This window comes from Aspergillus saccharolyticus (genome assembly GCF_003184585.1).
Source record: "Aspergillus saccharolyticus JOP 1030-1 unplaced genomic scaffold BP01scaffold_18, whole genome shotgun sequence".
In the NCBI taxonomy this organism is placed as follows: domain Eukaryota; kingdom Fungi; phylum Ascomycota; class Eurotiomycetes; order Eurotiales; family Aspergillaceae; genus Aspergillus; species Aspergillus saccharolyticus.
In genome coordinates this window covers 317,669-339,185 of record NW_020290628.1, presented here as the reverse complement: position 1 = coordinate 339,185, position 21,517 = coordinate 317,669, and the positions used below count along the sequence as shown (strand labels likewise).

The following is a 21,517-nucleotide window of genomic DNA, read 5'->3' as shown; positions in this document are numbered from 1 at the left end:
ATTGAACCGATCCCGAGATTCTACTCAACAATTAACTGACCGAATCCTTAAGGACAGTACTGGATGCGTATTCAGTGCAGTCACTCGTCCAACCTGCTATAGCAGAACAACACCTCCCCAAAATTTCAACCCATTACTCGACAACCCCACTTAATTGGACCTCCTCGACAACTGAGAAAGAAACCCAACAATGCCCTCCAAAAGCAGAAACAGCAAGAACAACAACTACACGGACCCGGAACTCCGCCAAGAGGTCAAGGAAGAAGTCCAGCAGAGTGACAAGGGCGGGAAACCCGGACAGTGGTCTGCGCGAAAGGTACGATACGATACCGTGCAGTACAGCACAGTACATACATTCAACCTCTCCTCCCATGTTCCCCCCCCACCTTCCTCACGAACCTTCGTTTTGGCGGATTGTTCCTGCCTCTGCCCCTGCCCCATACCTCACCTTCCCCAGACAATAAATAAGACCACCCCCTGGGCGGGCTCCTCTTCAAGCACACAGCTAACAACCCGGGCTGAGGAATGTAGGCCCAACTCACCGCTCAAGAGTACAAGTCCCGGGGCGGCGACTACACGACCTCCAAGGAGGAGCAGTCGAAGTCCCAGAAGAGCCTGTCGCAGTGGGGGGAGGAGGACTGGGTGACCAAGGAAGGGTCGGGAAAGGCCAAGACGGATGAGAGCGCCGAGGATGGCGGGGCGCGGAAACGGTATCTGCCGCGCAAGGCGTGGGAGGAGATGAGCGAGGGCGAGAAGGAGGCGACCGAGAAGAAGAAATTGGAGGAAGGTGGGGAGGAAGGGAAGCAGTATGTTGGGAATACGGAGACGGCTAAGAGGAAGAGGGGGGAGGTGTCGAAGAAGACGAAGGAGGAGAGGGAAGGGGGAGAGGAGAATGGAAAGGATGGTGCTGATGGGGAGGACGATGATGAGGATGGTGATAAGGAGAACGGCAAGTCGAAGAGGACAGCTAAAGATAAGAAGGATGTGAAGAAGGATACGAAGCAGGAGAAGAAAGATGGCGACGACGAGGCTGAGGAACAACCGAACCAGGGAGCGGAAGAGGATGAGGATCTGGATGAGGACGATGAAGAATACCAGGAAGAAGAAGGCGAAGACGAAGACGAAGACGAGGTCGAGGGAGCAGAGGATGACGCCGAGGCTGAAGGCGACGCACCAGACAAGAAGAAGCAAAAGACCAAGTAAAACCATCGTGTCATGCCATTAAGTGAATGTCTTACAATTACTGAGATACTACTGCACTTCCCTCCACGCTGCCAAAGCCTTACGCTTCCTCAACGCTCCGCATCTCCCTCTCCGCGCCCCTCATAATGACTCTGAGGCAGGTTGTTCAACTCGTCCTCCTGGCGATCCAACTTATAGTTTGTCGCCCAGAATCCGAAGCAGCCAACGAACGCCAGAATGGCCACCACCGTGTAGTTCCAGACCAACAGCGGATCTTCCGACAAACTGACCAAAGCCTGTCCGATAGCCGACGAGAACGCATTCATGAACAGTGCGATGGCCTGGACCAAGGACCGCATATTGCGCGGGGCTTTGGTGAACGCATACTCGAGCGAGGTCACCGAAGCGAAGATCTCGGAAATACCACCCAAGACGTACGGCAAAGCCTGCACCCACACGGAGATCGGAGAATGCGAATTGTACTCATCTAGACAATAATTGGCTTGCTTGCCGCACTTGCCCAACTTATAAATGTAGTACTGCGTCACCGTAGCGGCGATCATGGAGAGACCGGCGGCGAAGAAACCGGCAGTGATGCGCTTCAAGGGAGTAAACTTGATTCCGACCCGACGCAAAAAGGGATAGACAAGCTGATCCATGATGGGAATGAAGATGATCAGAGCCAAGGGGTTCAGATTATTGATGATGTCGTTGGGGACACCGCCGAGTTGCATGGTGGCTGCCTGTGATGTGAGGTTGTTCAACATTTGGTTGTACGCAAGCCCTGTCTGGATTAGCCGAAGAATCATCCATAGGCTAAGGTATAGACTCACAGTAGAGAGGATACCACAGGAACACCTTGCAAGCCTTCAATCCGCGGGCAACCTCGTCCACCCATTCATCGTCGAATGTCATCCATTCGGGCCGGTTCGCTCCAAGCGCACTGGGTTTAACCGAGTCCCAGAATGGTCTAGGATTCTTCTTGAAGCTACACGGATTTAGCGTGCTCTGATGAATGGATGGCGCCATAACTTACAGCCGGGCTGGGTTCAGGGACCAGCGTCCCTTCATGGCGAGCTTCCAGGTGCGGAAGGCCTGGAGGTAGACGGAACCAGTCGGCTTGACCAGATAGTATTTGTTGCGGCAGAAGAAGAGCACGGTTGGACAAAATGTGAACATGATCGTTGGCAAGAGGTATGATAACCAGAATCCCACGTATCTCTCCGCGTATACCATGCTGACCTGGCCCAGAATGGAACCGATGTTGATCATCATGTAGAAGTATAGATAGATACGGGAGACCGTGGCAGACGGGTCAACGATGACTCGTTCTCCGGAGGGGAGGGTCCTGATGAAAGGAGTGTCTTCGCGATATTGCTCTGCGATTAAAGGGGAGATGTTGGACCTATGCTGGTTAGATGCTGCGACAGGACCATCAGCGACTTTTGACTTACTTGAAACCACCCGTGCCGATACCCATGACAATCAGACCGATCGAAAAGCAAGCGATAGCCCCGTCGGGATTCTTGATGACCGGGGGGATGGCGGAGATGACAAGGATGGTATGACCCACCAGTGCGGCGGCGATGGAGAACATGATAGTGCGGAATCGACCCCAGTATTGATCCGCCATCAAAGCACCGGCCAGCGGCATAATATATGACCAGAAGGCGTTGACTACTGATTTAGTTCCATTGCCTTGGTCAAAAGAAAGAGGGAATTGGACTTACACAAAGTTAGTCCTGTCGATGCTTGTTGGCCCATCCCCAAAGCACCTGGCACCAGGTTACCCACTCCATGAGTCGCACCGGTGCTGGAGCCCTCGGGCAGGGGACGCTGAATGAAGTTGACGACTGTGACTGTCAGAACTGTCTCTAGTGGGATGTCAAGCTGACGTACACACTGCAGTGGTGCCATAGTACGAGAAACGTTCGCACAGCTCCACAAAGGCGACAGTATAGGCTGTCCAGGGGATTTTGCCAGCTACTCGACGCAGATTCTGCATCTCCTCTGGGTTGGGGAAGGTCTTTTGCAGCGAGGTGTCCTCATCGTATGCAGGCTCCGATGCGCCAACCGCGACTTTTTCGGAGGATGCTTGAATCACATCGACATCGGAAGAGATGTCCGGGCGCACGTCGGACACAGCATGCTTGTGTTTATCGTGATGGGCAGCGTCATGAGCGTAGGCCGCCGATTTGGCGACCTCTGCGGCCTCCACGGGATCAGAGCTGTTCATGGTTGGAGAGTGGTCGAGGAGGACCAGCGAGGATCGAAGAGGTGGGGTGGAGGGAGGGAGGGGATATGGATGGCGACAATCTCGAGAGGGTAAGAAGTGAATGAGGTGGCCGGGCAAGAGGCTTTAAATTTGGGCTGACTGGGACCGGGGTGGCACAACCGCGGCAGACTATCATCAACGATACACTAAATACTATTGCACCAATTCCAAGAGCTATCAGAACCTGCAGGGTCCAAGAGGTCCAAGAGGTCCAAGAGGACCATTGAAGAGGGCCAAGAGGGCCAAAACCGGCGATGCTTCCCTTCTCGGGGTCACCGCAGATTCGCTTGGAATCGGCCGAACCCGTTCAACCCACGTTTCTTAGCTGGGCATATTGGACCATCCCCAATAAGCAGCACGCCAGATAAGCATGGGCTTGACTGGTCGCTCGTCCAGCGGAACGGATGCCTTGGCACACTTGGCGAGGGGCGCCCAGTGCAACCCCAAGGCCTTGGCTGGCGGGGATGTCAGCCAATCACTCCGGCTCGGAGGGATTGACCTGAGCTTGGGGTGGGTTACATTAAGCCACTCATGCACGCGACCTCAAACTCTCGACCGACCGGGGCTTGAATCCTATCAGACTAAAATAGGCAGGTGCACTCACGGAATGTTCTTCGCATGAGGCAAACACGCCTCTATCTCCTTCTAACTCACAGCGGTTGTACTCGGGACAAGCTAGTGGCGAGTCTATTAGTATTTGGTGGTTAGCAAGCTCAGAAGATTCAGGCTGGACAGGGAGCCGGATATCTTGCACGAACATGCTGGATGAACCGTCAGTGATAGTGGATGCTACCACCTAATTCCAATGGTTATCACTATCTATGCTGCAAGAGATACTGTACTTATCAGTGGCAACTGGACCATGTCTCTGATTCATCAATTCAAAGTTTGAGCCATGACCTGCGCCTGACAGCCTCGAAAAGAGACCTAGACAGTAAACAGTAGTCGGAGAATGTGCCCGGCTGCATGGGACCGGGATAGAATTATAAGCACCGAACCCGCTCACTTGCTGTACCCCACAGTCGATATCCCGCATTTTCTGTCGACTCTCCCAGGAGAGTTGATTTCACAGTCTGGTTCCTTGATATAGATTACGTACAAAACTCAAAAGCAAAAACCGAAAAAAACTCGTCACCCCGTGTTTAGCTGCCAGTCCATGTGTCTCGATTATCTATCTGTCTGTATCACGATCTACACTTGATATGATTCAGTAATTGGATGGATGCCGCGTACTTGCTCTACTGTTCGTCCTTTGGGTGTGCTCCATCGGCAGGAAACCAACTGATATGATACTCGATCTGGTAATATCACGATGTGATATTTGAGTCGGGTCGATTGTCATGAGTAAGCTGAAGGGACTTGTTGCATGGTTAATCCCGGCCACTTCCATGCAGTCATAAGATTGTTCATCAATATTTAGTCAGCTGCACAGCATATTTAGAGAATGCGCGTGGTAGCATGAGCCACCTACCAGTGAGTGAGATGATGATGACCGTGCGCCAATCCGTGAGTCTATCATGGGCGAACTATTATGGGCGAGAATCTTCAGGGGAGCCTGGAAGGAGATGGGAGGAGATGGAAATGTGCTTGAGTCAGGACACTACGTACGTATAGTACCTAAGTGCTACTAGTAACTTAGTAGTCAACTTAAACTGAGCGCGACCCCTAAGGCGGTGGGCAATAGACCTAATCACCGGCTGTGGTGGAGTGTAGTGCACAGCCACTGGCAAACGCATGCGGGTATCCTGAATACAGTATACGAGGGGATTTGGTTACACCTGCTCTACTGCCTGTAGAAAGAATCAATCAGTGTAGGACATGTCACCGCTTGATTTCTGGAGTATATAAGGACATGTGTTCTTCCTCCTTCTCCCTCATCTTCAAGCTTCATTTTCTCATCATCTCAACTTGTCTGTCATTCGAACATATTACCAAAGCTTCCTTGATGCCCGGAATCACTTTCAACCCAGAGATAGACATCCCCAATTTTGCGGGCAAAGTCATCTTGGTCACTGGAGGTACTTTCTTTCTAATCTTAATTTCCACGAAGACCTAACAACTCACAGTCTTTCAGGAACCGCCGGACTGGGTGCGGGGACGGCGCAACAACTGGCCAAGCATGAGCCGGCGCACATCTATATCAGCGGCCGCAAGGCCTGGTGTCGAGACCGTCATGGAACAGATTCGACAGAGCGGAAGCACCACCCCGGTCACGTTTCTGCAATGCGATCTCGCAGACCTGAGCTCAGTGCAGCGCGCGGCGGAGGCCTTCCTAGCGCAAGATTCCTGCTTGGACGTGCTGATGTGCAACGCGGGCATCATGGCCCACCCGGCGGGTCTGACGGCCGACGGCTACGAGATCCAATTCGGCACTAACCACCTCGGCCACGCCCTGCTCATCCATAAACTGCTCCCGCGGCTCGAAGCCACCGCCGCCAAGGGACGCGACGTCCGCGTCATCACCCTCACATCCTTTGGGCTCCGGGGCCATCCACCGGGCGGAATCCCCTTCAGCAATCTCCGCACCACCCAGGAGTACCCGGTTCTTGCAGGCTGGATTTGCTATGGCCAGAGCAAGCTGGCAAACCTGCTGTATGCGCGCTAGCTGGCCCGCCGATATCCCGCGCTGACCAGCATCTCTCTCACGCCCGGGGTGGTCAATACGGGGCTCGTCGGGAGTCTGGGCTGCTGGAATCGTGCATTCGTGTGGATGACCACCTTGGGTCAGATGGTGAAACCCGAGCAAGGCGTCTATAATCAGCTGTGGGCTGCTACTACCGCTCTGCCTAACTTGTAGAACGGCCAATTCTACGAGCCAGTTGGATTACTCTCGTTCAAGCTGGACAGTGCGGCCAGGGACGATGAGTTGGCCAAGCGACTATGGAACTGGACTGGCGAGGCGTTGAGGCCCTTATTGTGATCTGGGCTCATTCAAACTTCTGACCGCTCGGCAAGGAATCTCACTCGAGCTTCCTGCTACTAGTATATTGATGAGGAAGCCTGTACGATTAGGATTGTAATGGGAAATGAAGAACAAGAACACTACTTCTTTGACTTTCAAGAGACATAAAGATCGAAGAGCGTGGCTGAAGTGCCTACCTCGTCTGATCTGATTGCTATCTCACGCTTTGCCTATGAGCATAAAAGACGATTTAATGACAAATGTCGGACGGTTGGATTGATCTGAAAAGGAATAGGAAGCATGAACTCCATTCCCAGACAACGCCGACTGAGGAATCAAGTAGGCCCCGTCAGCCAGCGCTGCGTCTCATTCACCTTCCACCATCGCTCGGATCGGAAGTGAGAAAGGCCCGGGGAATACTTGTTCTTTATGATACTTGATTCGCTGCAGAAGCCCGTGAGTGAGGCGGGCGAAGAGGGTTCGAGTGTGGAGCACGAGATGGGAGATCGTTGAATTGTGCACCCCGAGCATCCTCCTTGGTTTTGCTACAATTTTCCTAGGAATTCATACAATACCATGTTGACCGATGTTACAAAAAGTACAACCAGTACCAAAAAATGACATAAAGGCCTCACCACCCTTTGCTATACTCTATGCACCGATAGCACTGCATTCCGACGAAAGTGTCACCAGAGACCTACAGAAAACCCTTTGAATTTGGTGGTATAGCTTCTCCGTTTATCAAGTCTCTCATCCTCTTGCTCAGCGAATCGGACACGGGGCCTCGTGCAGTCAGCAAGGAGCTCGTTAAGGTAGAGGCGTGCATGAAGCCGCTCAGAGGCGCTTCTGGTACCGCAAATTGTTAGAAACCTTGATCGTACGGGGAGGAAGGGTCCCAACAGGTTCGGGATTTGGTAAAAAGACAATGCGCCCGAAGGGGAATCAATTGTGGCGAGGTAAGCCGGCCGGCCGGACTGACACAATGCCTCGGCCTCGTTGCACCATATCTGGTCCTGGACTAAGGTGTTGGAGGGCTTTTTGGCTCCCAGAGAGTGTGACGTGGGCATCGAAATCGCTGTCATTACGGCAGCCACTCGGCTGTTGTCTTGCTTCTTGCGAATGCGGATACACTCGTACGCTGTCTTCTTTCCTGTCACACCCTCGACCTCATCGCAATGAGAGATGCTCACTTGAAAGCCCTGAGAGGCGCGAAACAGAGCCCGGAGACGAACGGCCCAAGCAAGCAGAACAGGGTGATTTGGATGCACAGGAGCGGAGGGGTTAGCATTGGAAACGGCCGCAGTCAGGGCTTTTCGACCCCGGGTATGCCACCATCTGCTTCGGATATGATGGGCTCTGCGCTTGCCAGTGTGAATCGGGTTGCAGCGTTTGAGCTCAACCCTTTTACAAGCTCCAAATTGCTCAGCATGGAGGCACCAGAATCGCCGTAGCGGCCGAAGCTGCTGTATGAGCATTTCGAGGTCGGCGGACAGATCGTATGACGGGGTCGTGCGATAAGTGTTGTCGTCAGGTCTAGCGCAATATCTGCTCTCCCCGTATCTCAATCGACAAAAGCACAGTTGCAGCAGACCCTTCTCACTCACTACCGCTCCGCATCTTGTCTCCGAGCCCACCCATCTATGTCCCCATTCTTGAGGGTGATACTGCACGTGCGTTAGCCAGTCATGCATGCCACCTTGTATGCTGTCGTTGCGGTGTTTGGATTCGGGTCGGGCGGCTGGATATCGTTGGCTCCGGTATGTGCGGGCCAGCTGTGTCGGACGAAAGAGTATGGTCGTTTCTATGGAACAGTATACAGTGTTGGGGCATTTGGGACCTTGCTGACAGTCCCCGTGGGTGGTGAAATGTTGCAGGCCACGTCGCCCCAAGCATTAGTGGGATTTTATACTGGAGTCTTGGTATTTGGACTCATCAATGTGATCTGCTCGCGATGGGCCTTGCTGGAATGGCGTTGGAAGTGGGCCGCCAAAGTCTGAGTCGTGTGAGAAAAGTGTTCGATTTCCCAAAACTGTACGTATGCTGTGCAGAAACCATGCAAAGGCGGGGTTTAAGTCAAAGTTTCTATATTCTAAATATCAACCACGCCACGATTACTCTTCGCTCTTCTGGCCCTCTTCATTCTTTAGCCGGTTCCTCTTCGCACTTCCCTCCAACCCATACAACACATCCTCCGACGATCCCGGAATCACCATCTCAAAGGTATTCTCAATGACGGTATACTGATAGTACCCGCACCGGGCGATCGGCCTCGTCTTCCGAACATCCAGAATCCCATTTGTCAGCACCTCATCCTTGATATGCACCGCCACAACCCGCCCGATCACGATATCAACCGTTCCCATAGGCGGGTTCCCCGGCAGCCGGATGGTGGAGTGGTACTTGCACTCGAACTTGACAGGGCTCTCTTTCACCATTGGCACGTCGACCAGCCGGGCAGGTTCCTTGGTGACGCCCGCTTTCTCGAATTCGTCGACCCCGTAGGGGAACTGCTCGGCGGAGATGTTGACCGCATGGCGCAGGTCGTACGTCGCAAGATTCCAGACGAAGAAGCCGGTCGCCTCGGCGTTGACGACGGTGTCTTTCCGGGTCTCGGTCGCGGTCAGATTTGAGGAGAACATCACGTACGGCGGATCGAAGGTGAGGTTGTTGAACTGCGAATAGGGCGCCAGATTGCTGATTCGGCCGTCCGGGGATTGCGTGGAGATCCAGCCGATGGGACGGGGGATCACACATGCCTGATTATGCGTGTTTTAGTTCTGAGTTGGTATGGAAGAGGAAATTTGAGGATGGGTTGCTCAGTATACAACTGTATGTACATTACATACCTTAAAAGGGTCATGGGGGAGGTTATGCTCGGTGACGCCGGGTTCGTAGTACATTTTGCGAAGCAGGGTCTTGTGTACTGCAGGTCAATTCGAATGAGAATAGATGCTGAGGCGAAGCGGAGGCCGCGGGAACAACATGGTGATCATCTCTCTTATATTACTGTACTCCGTGCATCCTGCAAAACTGCACCCAGAGTTTGAACGATCGACACTCCTGGTGCCGACAACAGCTCCATATGTGGTGGTGAGGACAAACCGGCCGGGGCCGTATTCCCGAGCCGGCCGAAGCCCCGAGATGAGGGGGTCAACAGATGCTTGATGGGTATTTTGCGATAACAACCTACCGGTTGAAAGCGGGTGGTTTCTTTCTCTTAAAAAATTATCAATAGTGATAGTCGAGTTGTTAACTGTCTGAAGTGTACCGGGGTGTGGTCAAATGTCGTTGCTGTTGGGGTCTACCTATGATGGAGAGGTAGAAATATATATGTGCAATGCCACAGCAGATTTACAAGTTGGACCAACTTCAAGACATGCAAAGCAAAGTAAAGTATCTGATTTGAAGTACTACTTTAAAGAGGTAATGAACAAAAGGAAAAATGAGAGTGTGGAAGAGAGAGGTTAGGGAGCAGCAAGGCGAAACTGGCTTTGTGACCGAGCAGGTATTGAAGGCAAATGCTGAAAGGGATTAAAACCGGGAATGAGACGGCGAATTCGGGGGCGTTGGAAATGAGCTGCAAGGTTGAGTTAATAGGTATGTTATCCAATACAATGCCCAAGATAGCCAGGAGCGGCATCATTGGTCTAGTGGTAGAATTCATCGTTGCCATCGATGAGGCCCGTGTTCGATTCACGGATGATGCAGTAGAATTTCTTTTTTCCTCGCTTTTATTTTTTCCGCGTTTGAGTTCCAGACGCTCTACTGGGTAACTCTAACTTGAAGCCCCCAGGTATATTTATTAGCCACACTTGCCGCTCACACAGCATGCGCGAATACATCTCTTTATTCCAGGTGTCAAGCAAGCTTCCACCCCCACCTTTCATACAGGCCACATACAAGCATTTGATCAATGCAAACACAACATACAACCGTACTAGCCTGGGTATATGTAATGGTGAATCACTGAGTCAGGGTGTATTTACAAGTTCTTACAAGTTGTTACAAGCATCTGCCGAGCCACAGAGCATTCGAGCTGTCACCATGTTGTCATCTCGCAGCCCGACCGCACACACATAGTCAACCTCTGTTCATTAAACTCAACCACCAGCCAGAGCCACATGCATAGCGCGCCTGCAACCACCGCCGGCGTCCCAATACAGTTCCTCCAGAGAGAAACATGACTGACATCAGCTGTCTTCCTACCGAGATCTATGATCAGGTAAGGCCACGACTCTCCCTGAGTGCAGCTTCGTGGTGAGGTAATCAGCCGACCCAGATTACTCTGCTCTTTGTCGAGGGACTCTTTCCTGCATGCCTTGGGATTCAACATTTGAAATCCCTTCGCCTCGTCAGTAAGCGATTCTATCAGAGCGCCACTCGAATCTTATTCGGTGCCGTGAAGATAGGTTATCCCGGCAACGGTCTATGGTCTAGCATTCATCCATTGGAAAGGGGACCTGAGAGTAGACTGTCTCGCCTCTGTGAGTTCGAGTTTGCCGGCTATGTCCGATATCTGGAGGCGAGATGCGCGCGCCCTGAGCTTATGAGCCCCTATGAAGGATTGGGTCTGAAAGCATATCACAACTTCCTTTTCCTCCTTCAACAACTACCCTTCTTGCAACATTTCGTTTTGCATGCCGGCGTAACCTCGGACGAAGGTTTAGTACTCGATTCCGTGCTCAACGCGCTTCAGTACGCGCGGCCAGAAGGGCTACGGACACTCTATCTCGACCTTGCTAGTCAAAAGGAAGTACCAGCCCTAGAAAGCGCACTCGTGGATCTCCTACCTCAGATATATCATCTATATGTCAAGTGGAACGCGAAAGACAACACACCCAGAGCCATGCTTGACCGGCAGAGCCTAGTTCGCGAATATGGCCAAAGGCTACAAAGTCTCCGACTCACCGGCCCCCACCAGCATGATATGCCCGCTGTCTATCCCTTGCTTTCCCCTCACGCTCCACTCAAGCACCTTAGCCTGGTAGGGATTGTGATGTCTTCCGATGCGATATCGGCGATCCAATCCTACAAAGCCACTCTAGTCCATCTGCATCTCTTCGACGTTCACCTGCAGGCAGGTACCTGGAGCCAACTTTTCTCCGAGCTGTGCAGATTTCCGAGGCTACTGGACATGCATATACTGTCCTGCGGCTATGTGACTGCAGCTAACCAGCCCAATCCTCCATTACTACACTCATGCGACTTAATAGAATCTCCTAGATCAGAAGATGAATCTGCAATGATGATGTGTGTTCTCATCATGAGAAAGCGCAGGCGGGCCATGGGCGAAAAAGGCTGGAAAATGATACGGATGGCGTGTGCTTTACAGAGGAAGCCTGATTGCTACCAAGTACATTTGGTAGATTGAGAAGATTATGCGAGAGCCATGCATTGCCAGGTGCTCCGGCTAGCTTGAAAAGTGTAGTTGTTATTTGATTTGATGTTACCTGAGAATAGAAAAGTCAGGTAGGACGTTTCCTACCTATTCTGAGATCTCACTATCTAGAGGCTGCATATCACAAACCTAGATCGTCCTCTTCTTATTCACTTTTCACTGCAGTCTTCAACTTCACCAACTTCCTAAAGTGTCGGTGATATATTGTACGTCAACTTTGACAGACTGCCGTCGTTGAAGTTGGGCTCAGAAAGTATGCAAATATGCCTGTTCTGAAAGAATTTGACTGTTCTTCATTGATCCGGCCCGCCGGCGTACCTGCCTTGGTTGGTTTCACTAGCCTCAATCACCTCCATTAATCATCGCTTCTGAGCCGGTCTCAATAGCCTACCTCTCCTCTCCCTTTCAAGGCTCTCATCCTCCAATCTTCCTCCTTAATTTCCCTCCCTTACCTTTCTCATCAGTTCCTCTCGATCGTCTTCATCTCGTACTGGCTCCGCAGTTCCCGCAAAATCTCATGAGACTTTCATCTCTTTCCCAAATCTATCCGCAATGGTCTTTCAACTTGTGGAGACTATTTAGTGGTTCTCCAGGCGGGGTCATACTCCGCTTTTGCGAGCCGAGACATACAATATACAGGAGGTCTATCCTGTTCCACCGGAAAGCTGGTTCTGCTAGAGGCGATAATTTGAGTGTATTATGTCTCCAGTTCACCTACCATAGCGCTCGACCCAAAGCGACCGTAATCAAGCTTGGGGAGTTGAACGACGGTGAACCCGGACTCAAGTTCGATCTGAATCTCAAGATGAGGACGGCCACAGACTGGCTTCGAGACTGGCACAACTAGTGGGTGCTTTATGAATCCGGATCGGACTGATGCCCGGACAGAGTACTTGGACTGCTGAAGAATGGGGTGGACATCTTGTTAGTTATCTCTTGGAATATGACTGAGGAGTACCTGCTCAATTCAGATTCGAATTTCTGGAAATAACTCTTCAAAGGTATGGGCACAGAATGGTATCACAGTACCGCATATTTCCCCTCAGTGTGACGCCCAGATAGGGACCGTTCAAATCATAGAAGCCATCCGTCGTCTCGCTTATGCACAGGACCACAGAACGGAATTGATAGTTCTCCTTCCAGGCATCATCGCAGCGATCAATACAAACTGACACAAGAATTTTCACATAGTGAAGCTCTGTTAGCACAACGAGGAGAGCTCTAGAATTACATTAGAGCTCTACTTTATGTTCAAAGACAGGAGAAGCTAGTTGGTGGTCGTGGATCCTTCAGCGTCTGTCCCGGAGACGGCCAACAGCCAACAAGTCTATGCCAGAGTTTGATTTTCCTCAATTAAGGCTTCTTCCTTCTCAGATAAGAGATACAATTGCCAGGCAACGAGACCCCATGGTTGGCAAAGCATGGGATGCGTTAACCCACAGCCCTCCACATTTCATGCCTACGGCATGATCAGCCTTCGTCACTTGTGTCTTAGGGTTGACAGGAGGGAAGCTGATCCTAATTCAACCTTTGACAAATGGACGTGCGCTGGCAACTGCTGAGCGACTCGTATGCGCTCAGTCTCTGTGAGGATAGACTTTGAGCCGGCGGAGTGATCATCTCTCCACTCAAGGGTCAGCAGAGATGTGTTGGATATGGTGCATAGCACATCCCAATTCTTATCACCATCTCTTTAGTCATGAATCTGAACTAGGCTAAGTACCAACATAGGCTTATAGTGAAATCCTATGGGTGCCGCAACAACTTCCCCACCAGTGCTCCCCAAGGAAAGACAAGAAACAATGACACTTGCTTAAGCATGATAAGATCTACAGCCTGGACCAAAGAATACTGACTCGTTAGTGATCAGGTGCGACCCATCATGGCATTAGCCATGTGCAGCAGTTTTCATCGTTAGTGTCAACAATAAATCACAGAAACAAACCCAGTCGCTTGATCTCCGAGCCGGGACGAGGGAGACGTAATTTGCTGTAGTGGCTCCTGCTCGATTACTTGGCAAAGAATCAACACACATTGACGTGGTCCAAAGATGGAGCCTTATACTGTAACCATCTCAGTCAAAACTCTTTGTACCATTGGCGGAATACTCATGAAGTATGACCCACGCAATTTCTCCTTTCTCTGTCAGTCAGGAAAATCAGAAACGTAAACCGAGGTTCACGCGTGAGCTCACTGGTATATATGGCGCATACATACATTTCAAGCCGCACAGACCAGAGAGCAGATCCATATTTATATCCTGGACGATATGTCCCATTCGAATCCGTGATCTTTTCATATGCCGTGCACTGGATGAAAGATACAAGGCTAAGTTTCGGGTGAAGCAGTACCTTACCACTTGACTTAGTCCTTGAAACAAGTTGCCTCAATCGGCAGGCCGTGTAAGAGGAGAGTTCACGGACAGAATGACTCAGGTGGCCCGATATATTATTCAGACCACAAGCCAGTCAGAGAACAGCTCAAGCTCAAGGACCGTGGAACAGCAAGAAAATCAGCACCATTGGGCAATCAAGTGATTGTGTGACGAAAGACAATTCATGTTGAGAATAACAAAGCCTTCGATTGCGGCAGCATACAACTGATTTAACAAGCTGGCAATTCCCCGTAGCCATAGAAGAACAGCCCGAACTATGCAAGGCAGCGTCGGTCAACATGTATGTCAGAAGTCTTAGAAATTACGATTCATTGTCCATTTCAGCAAAAGTGAAAGCACATGAGGCTCAGTCATTGAGTTACACGAAGCAGTGTTCGCGGTAAGCCAATACTGCTTCGCTCACAAGAGCCACCATATCATTAGTCTGTGCCCCTCCTTAGTATCATTCCTCGGCTATCTTCTCACTTTCATTCATGTCTCCCATGTGGGTAGTTGTGACGTGACTGGGAAAAGAGATCGAAATGGGAATGGTAAGAGCCAGACGCTTTAGAGGTAAACCACAGCCTCAGAGGGAGCTTGATTCAGCCACTCTAGATCCAGTCGATATACTTATCAAAATTAGATGGTTAGAGGCAGGCACTTGAAGAGGGAGGGCAGGACACTCGTTTCTGAAGGCGGACCAAAGAAGATGAGAGAATATCAGCCCAAGCATTTATATCATCTGTAGACGAAGAATTATACGGAAAGGAGGACAGAAAGGTAGGTTCCAGCAAGTTCAAACAAGGTAGCCCACAACATCTACGTGGGTGGTAACAACATGCTAATGATTGCAGTCAGCGAGGCTAGAATTAGGTTCGGTTCTTACTACAAAAACAAGCGAAGGTAACAACACGGGCACAAAAAGTTCATATCAGTTATAGTAACAGGTAAGTCCATCGATATCTTTCTGAAGAGGACCTGAGGTGACGCCTATCAGTGACGCGAAGTCCCTTGGATTCTTTTTTCAAAGAGCGTCAGTGATACCATGGTGAGATTCAACGCCTACTAGTGTAAGAAAGGTACAAACCGGGTGATATCTATGATAATGACAGAAGTAAAGGAGATGAAAGGGAGGGGGAGAATGTGGGCGTATAGAGAGGAGAGCCGCTGTGCCGCGTTTGCCTCTTCGCCATTGCGGGCAAACAATGCAAATGAAGCATCCCCAGCAAGCGGGAAGCTTCGATTCCCGACTTAAATTGGAGGAGTCAAGTTTCGGGCAGAGGTTGCAAGTTTGTAGAACTCAGGTCTAAGTAATATGGGGTCCGTGTAACAAGGGGACTTCTGTTACTCGAGAGGTATGAATCATAATCCTTAGATTGGCCCCGGACTACCACACATTCGAGATTGGATTTTGACAGAATTTATGTACTTCAATATTTATTCAGGCATTATCTAATCGTAACGTGTATGTAATATCGTTAAACGAACCTCAAAACTCAACAACTAAACGGCTCCTTTTCTCCCAGTGCGCTTCTGCGTGACTGCGTACCATAGAATCAACACCAGAGTCTGTACCCATGAGGCGCCCGCCAAGGCAGTAATAGCGGTCAACGCATGGTAATACAGCGGCTTGTCCGAAGTGCGAAAGATCTGCGAGCCCGAGATACCAGCGCAGTTGGCCGCCATGACGATCAACCTGTAACCCCCCCACCCCCGGCGTTAGTGATTGTGCCTCATAAATGGGGATAGATTGGGAGACATACGCCATGGCAATGCTTCGCTCTTGAGGTGTCTTGCAATTGAACCCGAGCCAAGCGATGTTCAGAACACTTTGTAATCAGAAGCAATCAGTATTGTGGCACGGCATGATACAACGGAGGGTTGATGAGCTACACGTACTGCATGCTGGCGTAGACGGTATTCGCAATCGTGATGACGGCGTACTTGTGCCAGCGGGAAGCATCATCAGGAACAGTGCGAAGACAGGCATAAGAGATGACGTTCCAAGTGATACACAACAGGACGAATGGTCCGCGTACGCCAGTTTTATCCCTGCGTCTGATTAGTATTGTTTTGTGTATCAATATAGCGAATGCAGGTAACCTACGATAGCCACGCAAGAATGGTCAACCAGACAATGCTCGCGTAGACAGCAACACTGGCCAGAGCGTTGGCACGGACAGCACTGAAGCCAAACGACTTGATCATGCTGGGTGCATATTGATTCAGGCCCTGGAAAGCGGACATCGAAACGAGAGTGATCATGAAATGCTGGATGACGGTGGGCTTGCGTATGGTGTCCCAGATATCGCGACCGGTGATTTTAATGTTGTCGCGGGCTTTCAGCGGGTCGTCGAGTAGGACTCGGTCGCGGATGATCTGCTTTTCGCGCTCGGTGAAGTAACTCCAGCGACCCATGCTGGCGAGAGGACTACCATCACCAGCTCTCTTGGGGATGAAGAGAATGAAAAGAATAGCGGCGAAAATGGTGATCAGACCCTCAACTATCGGGAATAGATGTCAGTATGTTTCAATGTGGTGCAGTGTGCAGGAATGCCTACTCAGAAAAATCCACTGCCACCCCGCGAGTCCACCCCTCCCCGAAAGCTTCAACAGCCCTGCAGAGATTAGACTAGATGTAGCACCAGCAAACATCTGACCATAGAAGAAGAGAGTTGTACGAAAACTGGTTTCGGGACGCTTGTACCACTGAGAGAGGTAGTAGAGAGCACCTAGTCAACACGTATTAGCTACAAATATTTGCTCAACCGAAACCCAAAGTCTATCGTACCAGGAATGAAACCACCCTCAAGCAATCCCAGCAGCAGTCTGGTGACCAAGAAAGCGGGATATGATTTGACGAAGGCCTGGAAGACCCCAACAACCCCCCAAGCAACAAGCTGGGCCGATAACCAGACTTGCGGACCGACACGCTGCAGAATGATATTCGAAGGTATCTCACTGACGACGATTCCTGCGGACAAAAGCTGGGTCCCGACATTGATCTGATTGGTGTTGATATGCAGATCTTCCGTGATGGTGGAGGTCAAGGCAGCGCTAATATTGCCACGATCAACTTGAAGACCAAAAAAAGCGAGGCCAAGGACAGGTAAAAGAATAAAGTCAATCCTAATCGAGATGCATGTAAGTTCAAGCGACCTTTAGACAAAGATGGGTGAAGTGGATGGGACCTACTTCCGACGAACTCGGGCTTCTTCCTTATCGTCCCAGTATTTGATGATCTCGCTTTCTTGGTCGGTATCATTGCTGAACTCATCACTCCGCACATTTTTAATGATTGTCTTTTCGGGGAATGCGGAGATCTCGTGCTGAGGGTAGGCACGAGTAGCCATGGCTGCTGAAACGTATCAAGGGGGTCCCGAAGCCTCAGCTGGGAAACTCAGCGAGAGAAGGCCGAGGAAAAGGGAGCCGAGCGAGGAACAGAAAAAATTGACTTGGCTGGGGCACAACATTGTATGGAGATGGTAGGATATTTATGGGCTCTTTTGTGATGGGCAGCTTGCGAGTTCGGGGTCGCTAGGATTGACCGGCGGTTGAGGAGCGGCGGGATGGAGTGATTGAGTGAATGACGGACCGGATGGCGCAATCGCCGCTGCTGTTGATGTCAACCCAGTGGGCGGGATTTCACTCGGTATCTTTTATCCTGCAAGGCTTGATCACAGAGCCATAACGATGTTTTTCTCTAGAGACTCTAAGCGAGCTCAATCCTTACGCGGCCTAAGATTCATTCCATAGGTTACTTATGGCATCATGAGAATCAGCCTCATGATGACCCGATCATTCTCAGTTTTATTTGGTATTCTTGGCCAGTGAACAGCGAGTACGTGCTGTAAATACTCTGAGCTACCGTAGAATTCTGGAACAAAGCAAGCCAGCACATGGCGTGAGTCGAACCACAGTCGAAAACCAGGAACAGGCCAGGCCCATCTAACTTTACTGGTCGTGAAGTCATTATATTGTGCCTCCTAACTCAACCCACTTCTGAAGCATTGCTACTTATTGGTAAATGTGTCACTTACGCCAATGATGTTCTGCTACACATAAGCCGTACATATTATCATTACTTGCTAGTCTTCATCACATAACCATCTTACTTAGTATAGATTTAAGTCCACGCCTCCCAGCTCAGTCCATCGCGGTACTGATATCCTGTCTGTGGGCCCTCAGCGTCAATCAAGTAACCGTCCTCGCACACTGAGTATAGAACCTTGGGCTGGTCAGCATAAAATTTGTCATACTGGGCGTCCAGCGCCTCTTGAAGACTATGCACATCACCCGAAGGATGCAGAACATTCCAGGGCTGAATGCATGTGCGACCCTGGCAGGACTTCAGCACTAGAAGCAGTGCGTCTATCCGATCGATCACTTTTGCCAAAGGACGGCCAAGTAGCTCAACCCCACTGCGTGAGTAAATGTTATTCATTTGGTAAGGATCCGTCTAACAGTAAGTTAGCTAAGACCAAATCGATCTAGGCAACGTTTCACATACCGAGAGGTCGTACAGCTCGTGGTCGTTGTTACACCAGACCGAGTAATAGAGGTTGTAGTGGTCGGACAAGATTCGAGCGGACTTGTACGTATTGTTGGACATGGTGGGGCTCTCATGGGGACCTTGAGATAGCAACTATCAGCTATCCCGTTGCGTTCGGAAGGGGTGAGAAAGCTTACCGAGCCGCGAAAATTCACCTTCGAGGACTGCCTTTCCCCAGTATTCCACTGTCACATGTTCATGCGGAATGGAATTCGTCTCCTGGGCCACAGGCAATGGCGTTCCATCAAAATCTGCCCGCAGTGGGATTCCAGCAAGTTCAAACAAGGTGGGCGCAATGTCTATGTGGGTGGTGACAAGATCTACGCTGACACCGCGCGGGAGACCAGGCCCACGAATGTAGAACGGAACGCGGATGTCTTCCTCATACCCAGTCGTCTTCCCAGGTGGCAGCCGATGCTGACCAATATGGTAGCCATTGTCTGCACTGTAGATGATATAGGTATTCTGGAATTCACCGCTGGCTGCTAGTCGAGTCAAGAGACGATCAACGAGCTCATCGACTCCCTGCAGGGCGCGCAGCCGTTGGCGATAGAGATGATCTTCATAGTCAATCACGGTTTGATTTTTTAGCTCCAGATTGCGAACCCAACTGGCACCGGATAGCTATCATTTATCAGCTTTGTTAGAGAAAACCTTTGTGAAGCGTACCTGCGCAGGATTGAAATGGGGTGTTCGCGGTACTTTCGCGTCAGGGAAGAGGTGCGCGTGACGCGGCGCTGGCAGCGGCTCTGTCATGACTGGTATCTCTCCCAGTGCCTCTATTTCCACGTTGGTGTGCGGCGCAATTGGTGCGACAGTGAGAAAGAAGGGCGAATCACTCTGTAAGGCATCTTCCAAGAATCCCAGCGCTTTTTCGGTGATAACATCCGTTGTATAGTGGCCTTCATAACTGCGTGGCGGCTCATGGTTCCGTTGATAGGTGGAGTTCCAGTAGGAGTAGGTATAAGGATCAAGAAGAAAGTCGGAACCATTGAAGCCATTCACGAATGGGGCGTTATAGGTGTTAACACTATGGGCATTGAATAGCTTGCCAGTGTAGAAGGTATTGTAGCCAGCAGACTGCAACCAAACGGGCAGAAAATTGTCGTTAAAGCCTTGGGATACAAATTTCGGATAACCCCCTGAGAAGTTAGAATGACGTTGTGTTGGATTTATAGACTCAAACATACCATAAGGCGGATGTACATCCGTGACGTTTGTGTTATGCGCTTGTCGACCCGTCCAAAGACTGACTCGCGAAGGACAGCATAGGGCGGTGGTGACGAAGTGGTTTCGAAACTCAACGCCTTGATCCTTGATCCAGGCGAGAGTATGTGGCATGTAAGCCGGGGAGTTCAGCTGGAGATCTTGATCATCAGTCAGGATGAAAAGGAAGTTGGGTGGTTTGCTCGTCGTCAGGTGCTCTTGCTGCAAGGGCTGCTGCTGCTGGCCCGAAAAGGCCTCGGAGCCAGCGAAGAGGGCGGCGAGCACCAGAGAGGATCTCATGATTTATTATGACCTCAATTGCTGGGGTTGGGTGGTAGGTAGCGGTTGAAGTCAGTTATACCACATCAGAGCCTTGATTGCATCGGGGTGGCGAGAAGATAGGGTGGGATGATACCATAGCGGGAGCTTGACTTTGCCGACCGAGCATTAACTTTGTGGTTCGGCTAGCGAGAACTGGATAACACGCGGTGATGCTCTTTTTAGCGGCGGATTGCACCATGGATGACCAATCATTCATGGTCCCTTGCAGTGCTTGGCCCAGACCATGTCCACACCGGGGCGATAAGATCCACTCGTTGTCCGGGGAAAGCATTCGCGATCGATTCCAACACGCCCATGATTGTGGAGCTCGGTTAGACATGATGGCGTGCTCCGCTTTTGAGATGAGCTCATGATAGACACGCAATACTTGAGTGAACGGCATACCGGGCTCATTGAATACGGGCTGCGCATAATGTGCTAGGCATATTTATTTCGATAACTTGATAAGGCATTCATACTCATGTTGTTGTGTGATCGGAGAGTCCTGCGGTCGGAGGCCCCAGCTTGGCCATGTACCTTGGTTTCTGATCGGCGGCTCACAGTTTGACTGTCCAGCAGAAGGACGTATTAGCTGAAATAAGGACAAGACGAACTGGTTATTCAACGTACATATCACCTCGAGATGAAGTGGCTACGACATCGATACTTGATCCAGTGTAGCCTGGCTTGAGCACAATACCTAAAGCACGGCATTATATGCCCGTTGACCGCAAATAGTCTTGCCTGATATATGGTTCAATCTTGTCTGTGTCAGGGACTTAGGACATCTTGTAGTAATCATTCTAAGGCACTGGAAATGTCATAAGGATAAGCTCGAGGTGCCACGTGCAACTCCTTGTTTATTATTCCATAGCGTCTGCCGATGGAGAAAGGCGGTCATCACAAAACCAGTTTCCTTACCAAGTTTCGCCCGACTGACGAACCTTTTCTGCCGACTTTGGGCGGTCAGTAAAGGAGCAGTTTTCTGCCCAAGTGTTTTCCGCGCGTTCGAATTACTACTGCCGCCCCATCCTCCGGCCAGGGAGCTGAGCTGCTTAGCGATAAGACTGTAGTTACGGAGTACTTTAGTACTTCGTACTGTGCGTGCCGTCGGCGCGCACGAGCCTTGAACCTTGAGACTTTGTTTACAAGAGCACTCAACTCAAAGTACTGCTGTATCGGCAAGTTGTCATATCGCGGTAGTACTGCCGTCTTGTCGGTAGTCTTATGCTCTATTGTCTGATGACCCTTCATGAACATTTTGCTTACATAACTCATGATTTCAAATGGCTCTCATGTCACGGTGT

General features: G+C 50.6%; 8 protein-coding genes and 1 non-coding gene across 9 annotated transcripts; 4 read left to right on the top strand and 5 right to left on the bottom strand.

Annotated features, from left to right (window-relative positions):
* Positions 1 to 190: 190 nt before the first annotated feature.
* On the top strand, positions 191 to 1,650 carry BP01DRAFT_416398 (uncharacterized protein; the record flags this gene model as incomplete). The annotated part of the gene is made up of 2 exons (XM_025579196.1): positions 191 to 316; positions 532 to 1,650. 2 exons carry the CDS (start codon positions 191 to 193, stop codon positions 1,201 to 1,203), a joined length of 798 nt encoding a protein of 265 aa, XP_025430756.1. The 3' UTR covers positions 1,204 to 1,650.
* On the bottom strand, positions 1,293 to 3,418 carry BP01DRAFT_374465 (putative MFS peptide transporter; the record flags this gene model as incomplete). Its single annotated transcript, XM_025576832.1, has 6 exons — positions 1,293 to 1,966; positions 2,016 to 2,170; positions 2,219 to 2,587; positions 2,637 to 2,859; positions 2,913 to 3,035; positions 3,082 to 3,418. The coding sequence occupies 6 exons, from the start codon at positions 3,416 to 3,418 to the stop codon at positions 1,293 to 1,295; spliced, it is 1,881 nt and encodes a 626-aa protein (XP_025430755.1).
* A 1,941-nt stretch (positions 3,419 to 5,359) lies between these two features.
* BP01DRAFT_357442 (oxidoreductase, short-chain dehydrogenase/reductase family) lies at positions 5,360 to 6,477 on the top strand. The gene has a single exon (XM_025575200.1). It carries the CDS (start codon positions 5,577 to 5,579, stop codon positions 6,060 to 6,062), a length of 486 nt encoding a protein of 161 aa, XP_025430754.1. The 5' UTR covers positions 5,360 to 5,576; the 3' UTR covers positions 6,063 to 6,477.
* A 337-nt stretch (positions 6,478 to 6,814) lies between these two features.
* On the bottom strand, positions 6,815 to 8,384 carry BP01DRAFT_357441 (uncharacterized protein). The gene has a single exon (XM_025575199.1). It carries the CDS (start codon positions 8,048 to 8,050, stop codon positions 7,046 to 7,048), a length of 1,005 nt encoding a protein of 334 aa, XP_025430753.1. The 5' UTR covers positions 8,051 to 8,384; the 3' UTR covers positions 6,815 to 7,045.
* A 57-nt stretch (positions 8,385 to 8,441) lies between these two features.
* Positions 8,442 to 9,390, bottom strand: BP01DRAFT_342081 (flavin reductase family protein). Its single transcript, XM_025573476.1, has 2 exons — positions 9,206 to 9,390; positions 8,442 to 9,115 (listed from the first exon to the last, which is right to left on the bottom strand). Exons 1-2 carry the CDS (start codon positions 9,257 to 9,259, stop codon positions 8,471 to 8,473), a joined length of 699 nt encoding a protein of 232 aa, XP_025430752.1. The 5' UTR covers positions 9,260 to 9,390; the 3' UTR covers positions 8,442 to 8,470.
* A 605-nt stretch (positions 9,391 to 9,995) lies between these two features.
* BP01DRAFT_t182 lies at positions 9,996 to 10,066 on the top strand. Its single transcript has one exon. It is a non-coding gene; the product is annotated as a tRNA-Gly (tRNA).
* A 152-nt stretch (positions 10,067 to 10,218) lies between these two features.
* BP01DRAFT_423964 (uncharacterized protein) lies at positions 10,219 to 11,861 on the top strand. The gene is made up of 2 exons (XM_025579660.1): positions 10,219 to 10,581; positions 10,630 to 11,861. The coding sequence occupies exons 1-2, from the start codon at positions 10,540 to 10,542 to the stop codon at positions 11,728 to 11,730; spliced, it is 1,143 nt and encodes a 380-aa protein (XP_025430751.1). The 5' UTR covers positions 10,219 to 10,539; the 3' UTR covers positions 11,731 to 11,861.
* Positions 11,862 to 15,634: 3,773 nt separating this feature from the next.
* BP01DRAFT_416392 (vitamin H transporter) lies at positions 15,635 to 17,736 on the bottom strand (the record flags this gene model as incomplete). The annotated part of the gene is made up of 7 exons (XM_025579195.1): positions 17,327 to 17,736; positions 16,923 to 17,260; positions 16,693 to 16,863; positions 16,239 to 16,635; positions 16,031 to 16,183; positions 15,895 to 15,960; positions 15,635 to 15,827 (listed from the first exon to the last, which is right to left on the bottom strand). The coding sequence occupies exons 1-7, from the start codon at positions 17,482 to 17,484 to the stop codon at positions 15,635 to 15,637; spliced, it is 1,476 nt and encodes a 491-aa protein (XP_025430750.1). The 5' UTR covers positions 17,485 to 17,736.
* A 521-nt stretch (positions 17,737 to 18,257) lies between these two features.
* Positions 18,258 to 20,189, bottom strand: BP01DRAFT_297937 (sulfatase family protein; the record flags this gene model as incomplete). The annotated part of the gene is made up of 5 exons (XM_025571900.1): positions 18,258 to 18,590; positions 18,642 to 18,763; positions 18,821 to 19,307; positions 19,353 to 19,825; positions 19,874 to 20,189. 5 exons carry the CDS (start codon positions 20,187 to 20,189, stop codon positions 18,258 to 18,260), a joined length of 1,731 nt encoding a protein of 576 aa, XP_025430749.1.
* Between the last annotated feature and the right edge of the window lie 1,328 nt (positions 20,190 to 21,517).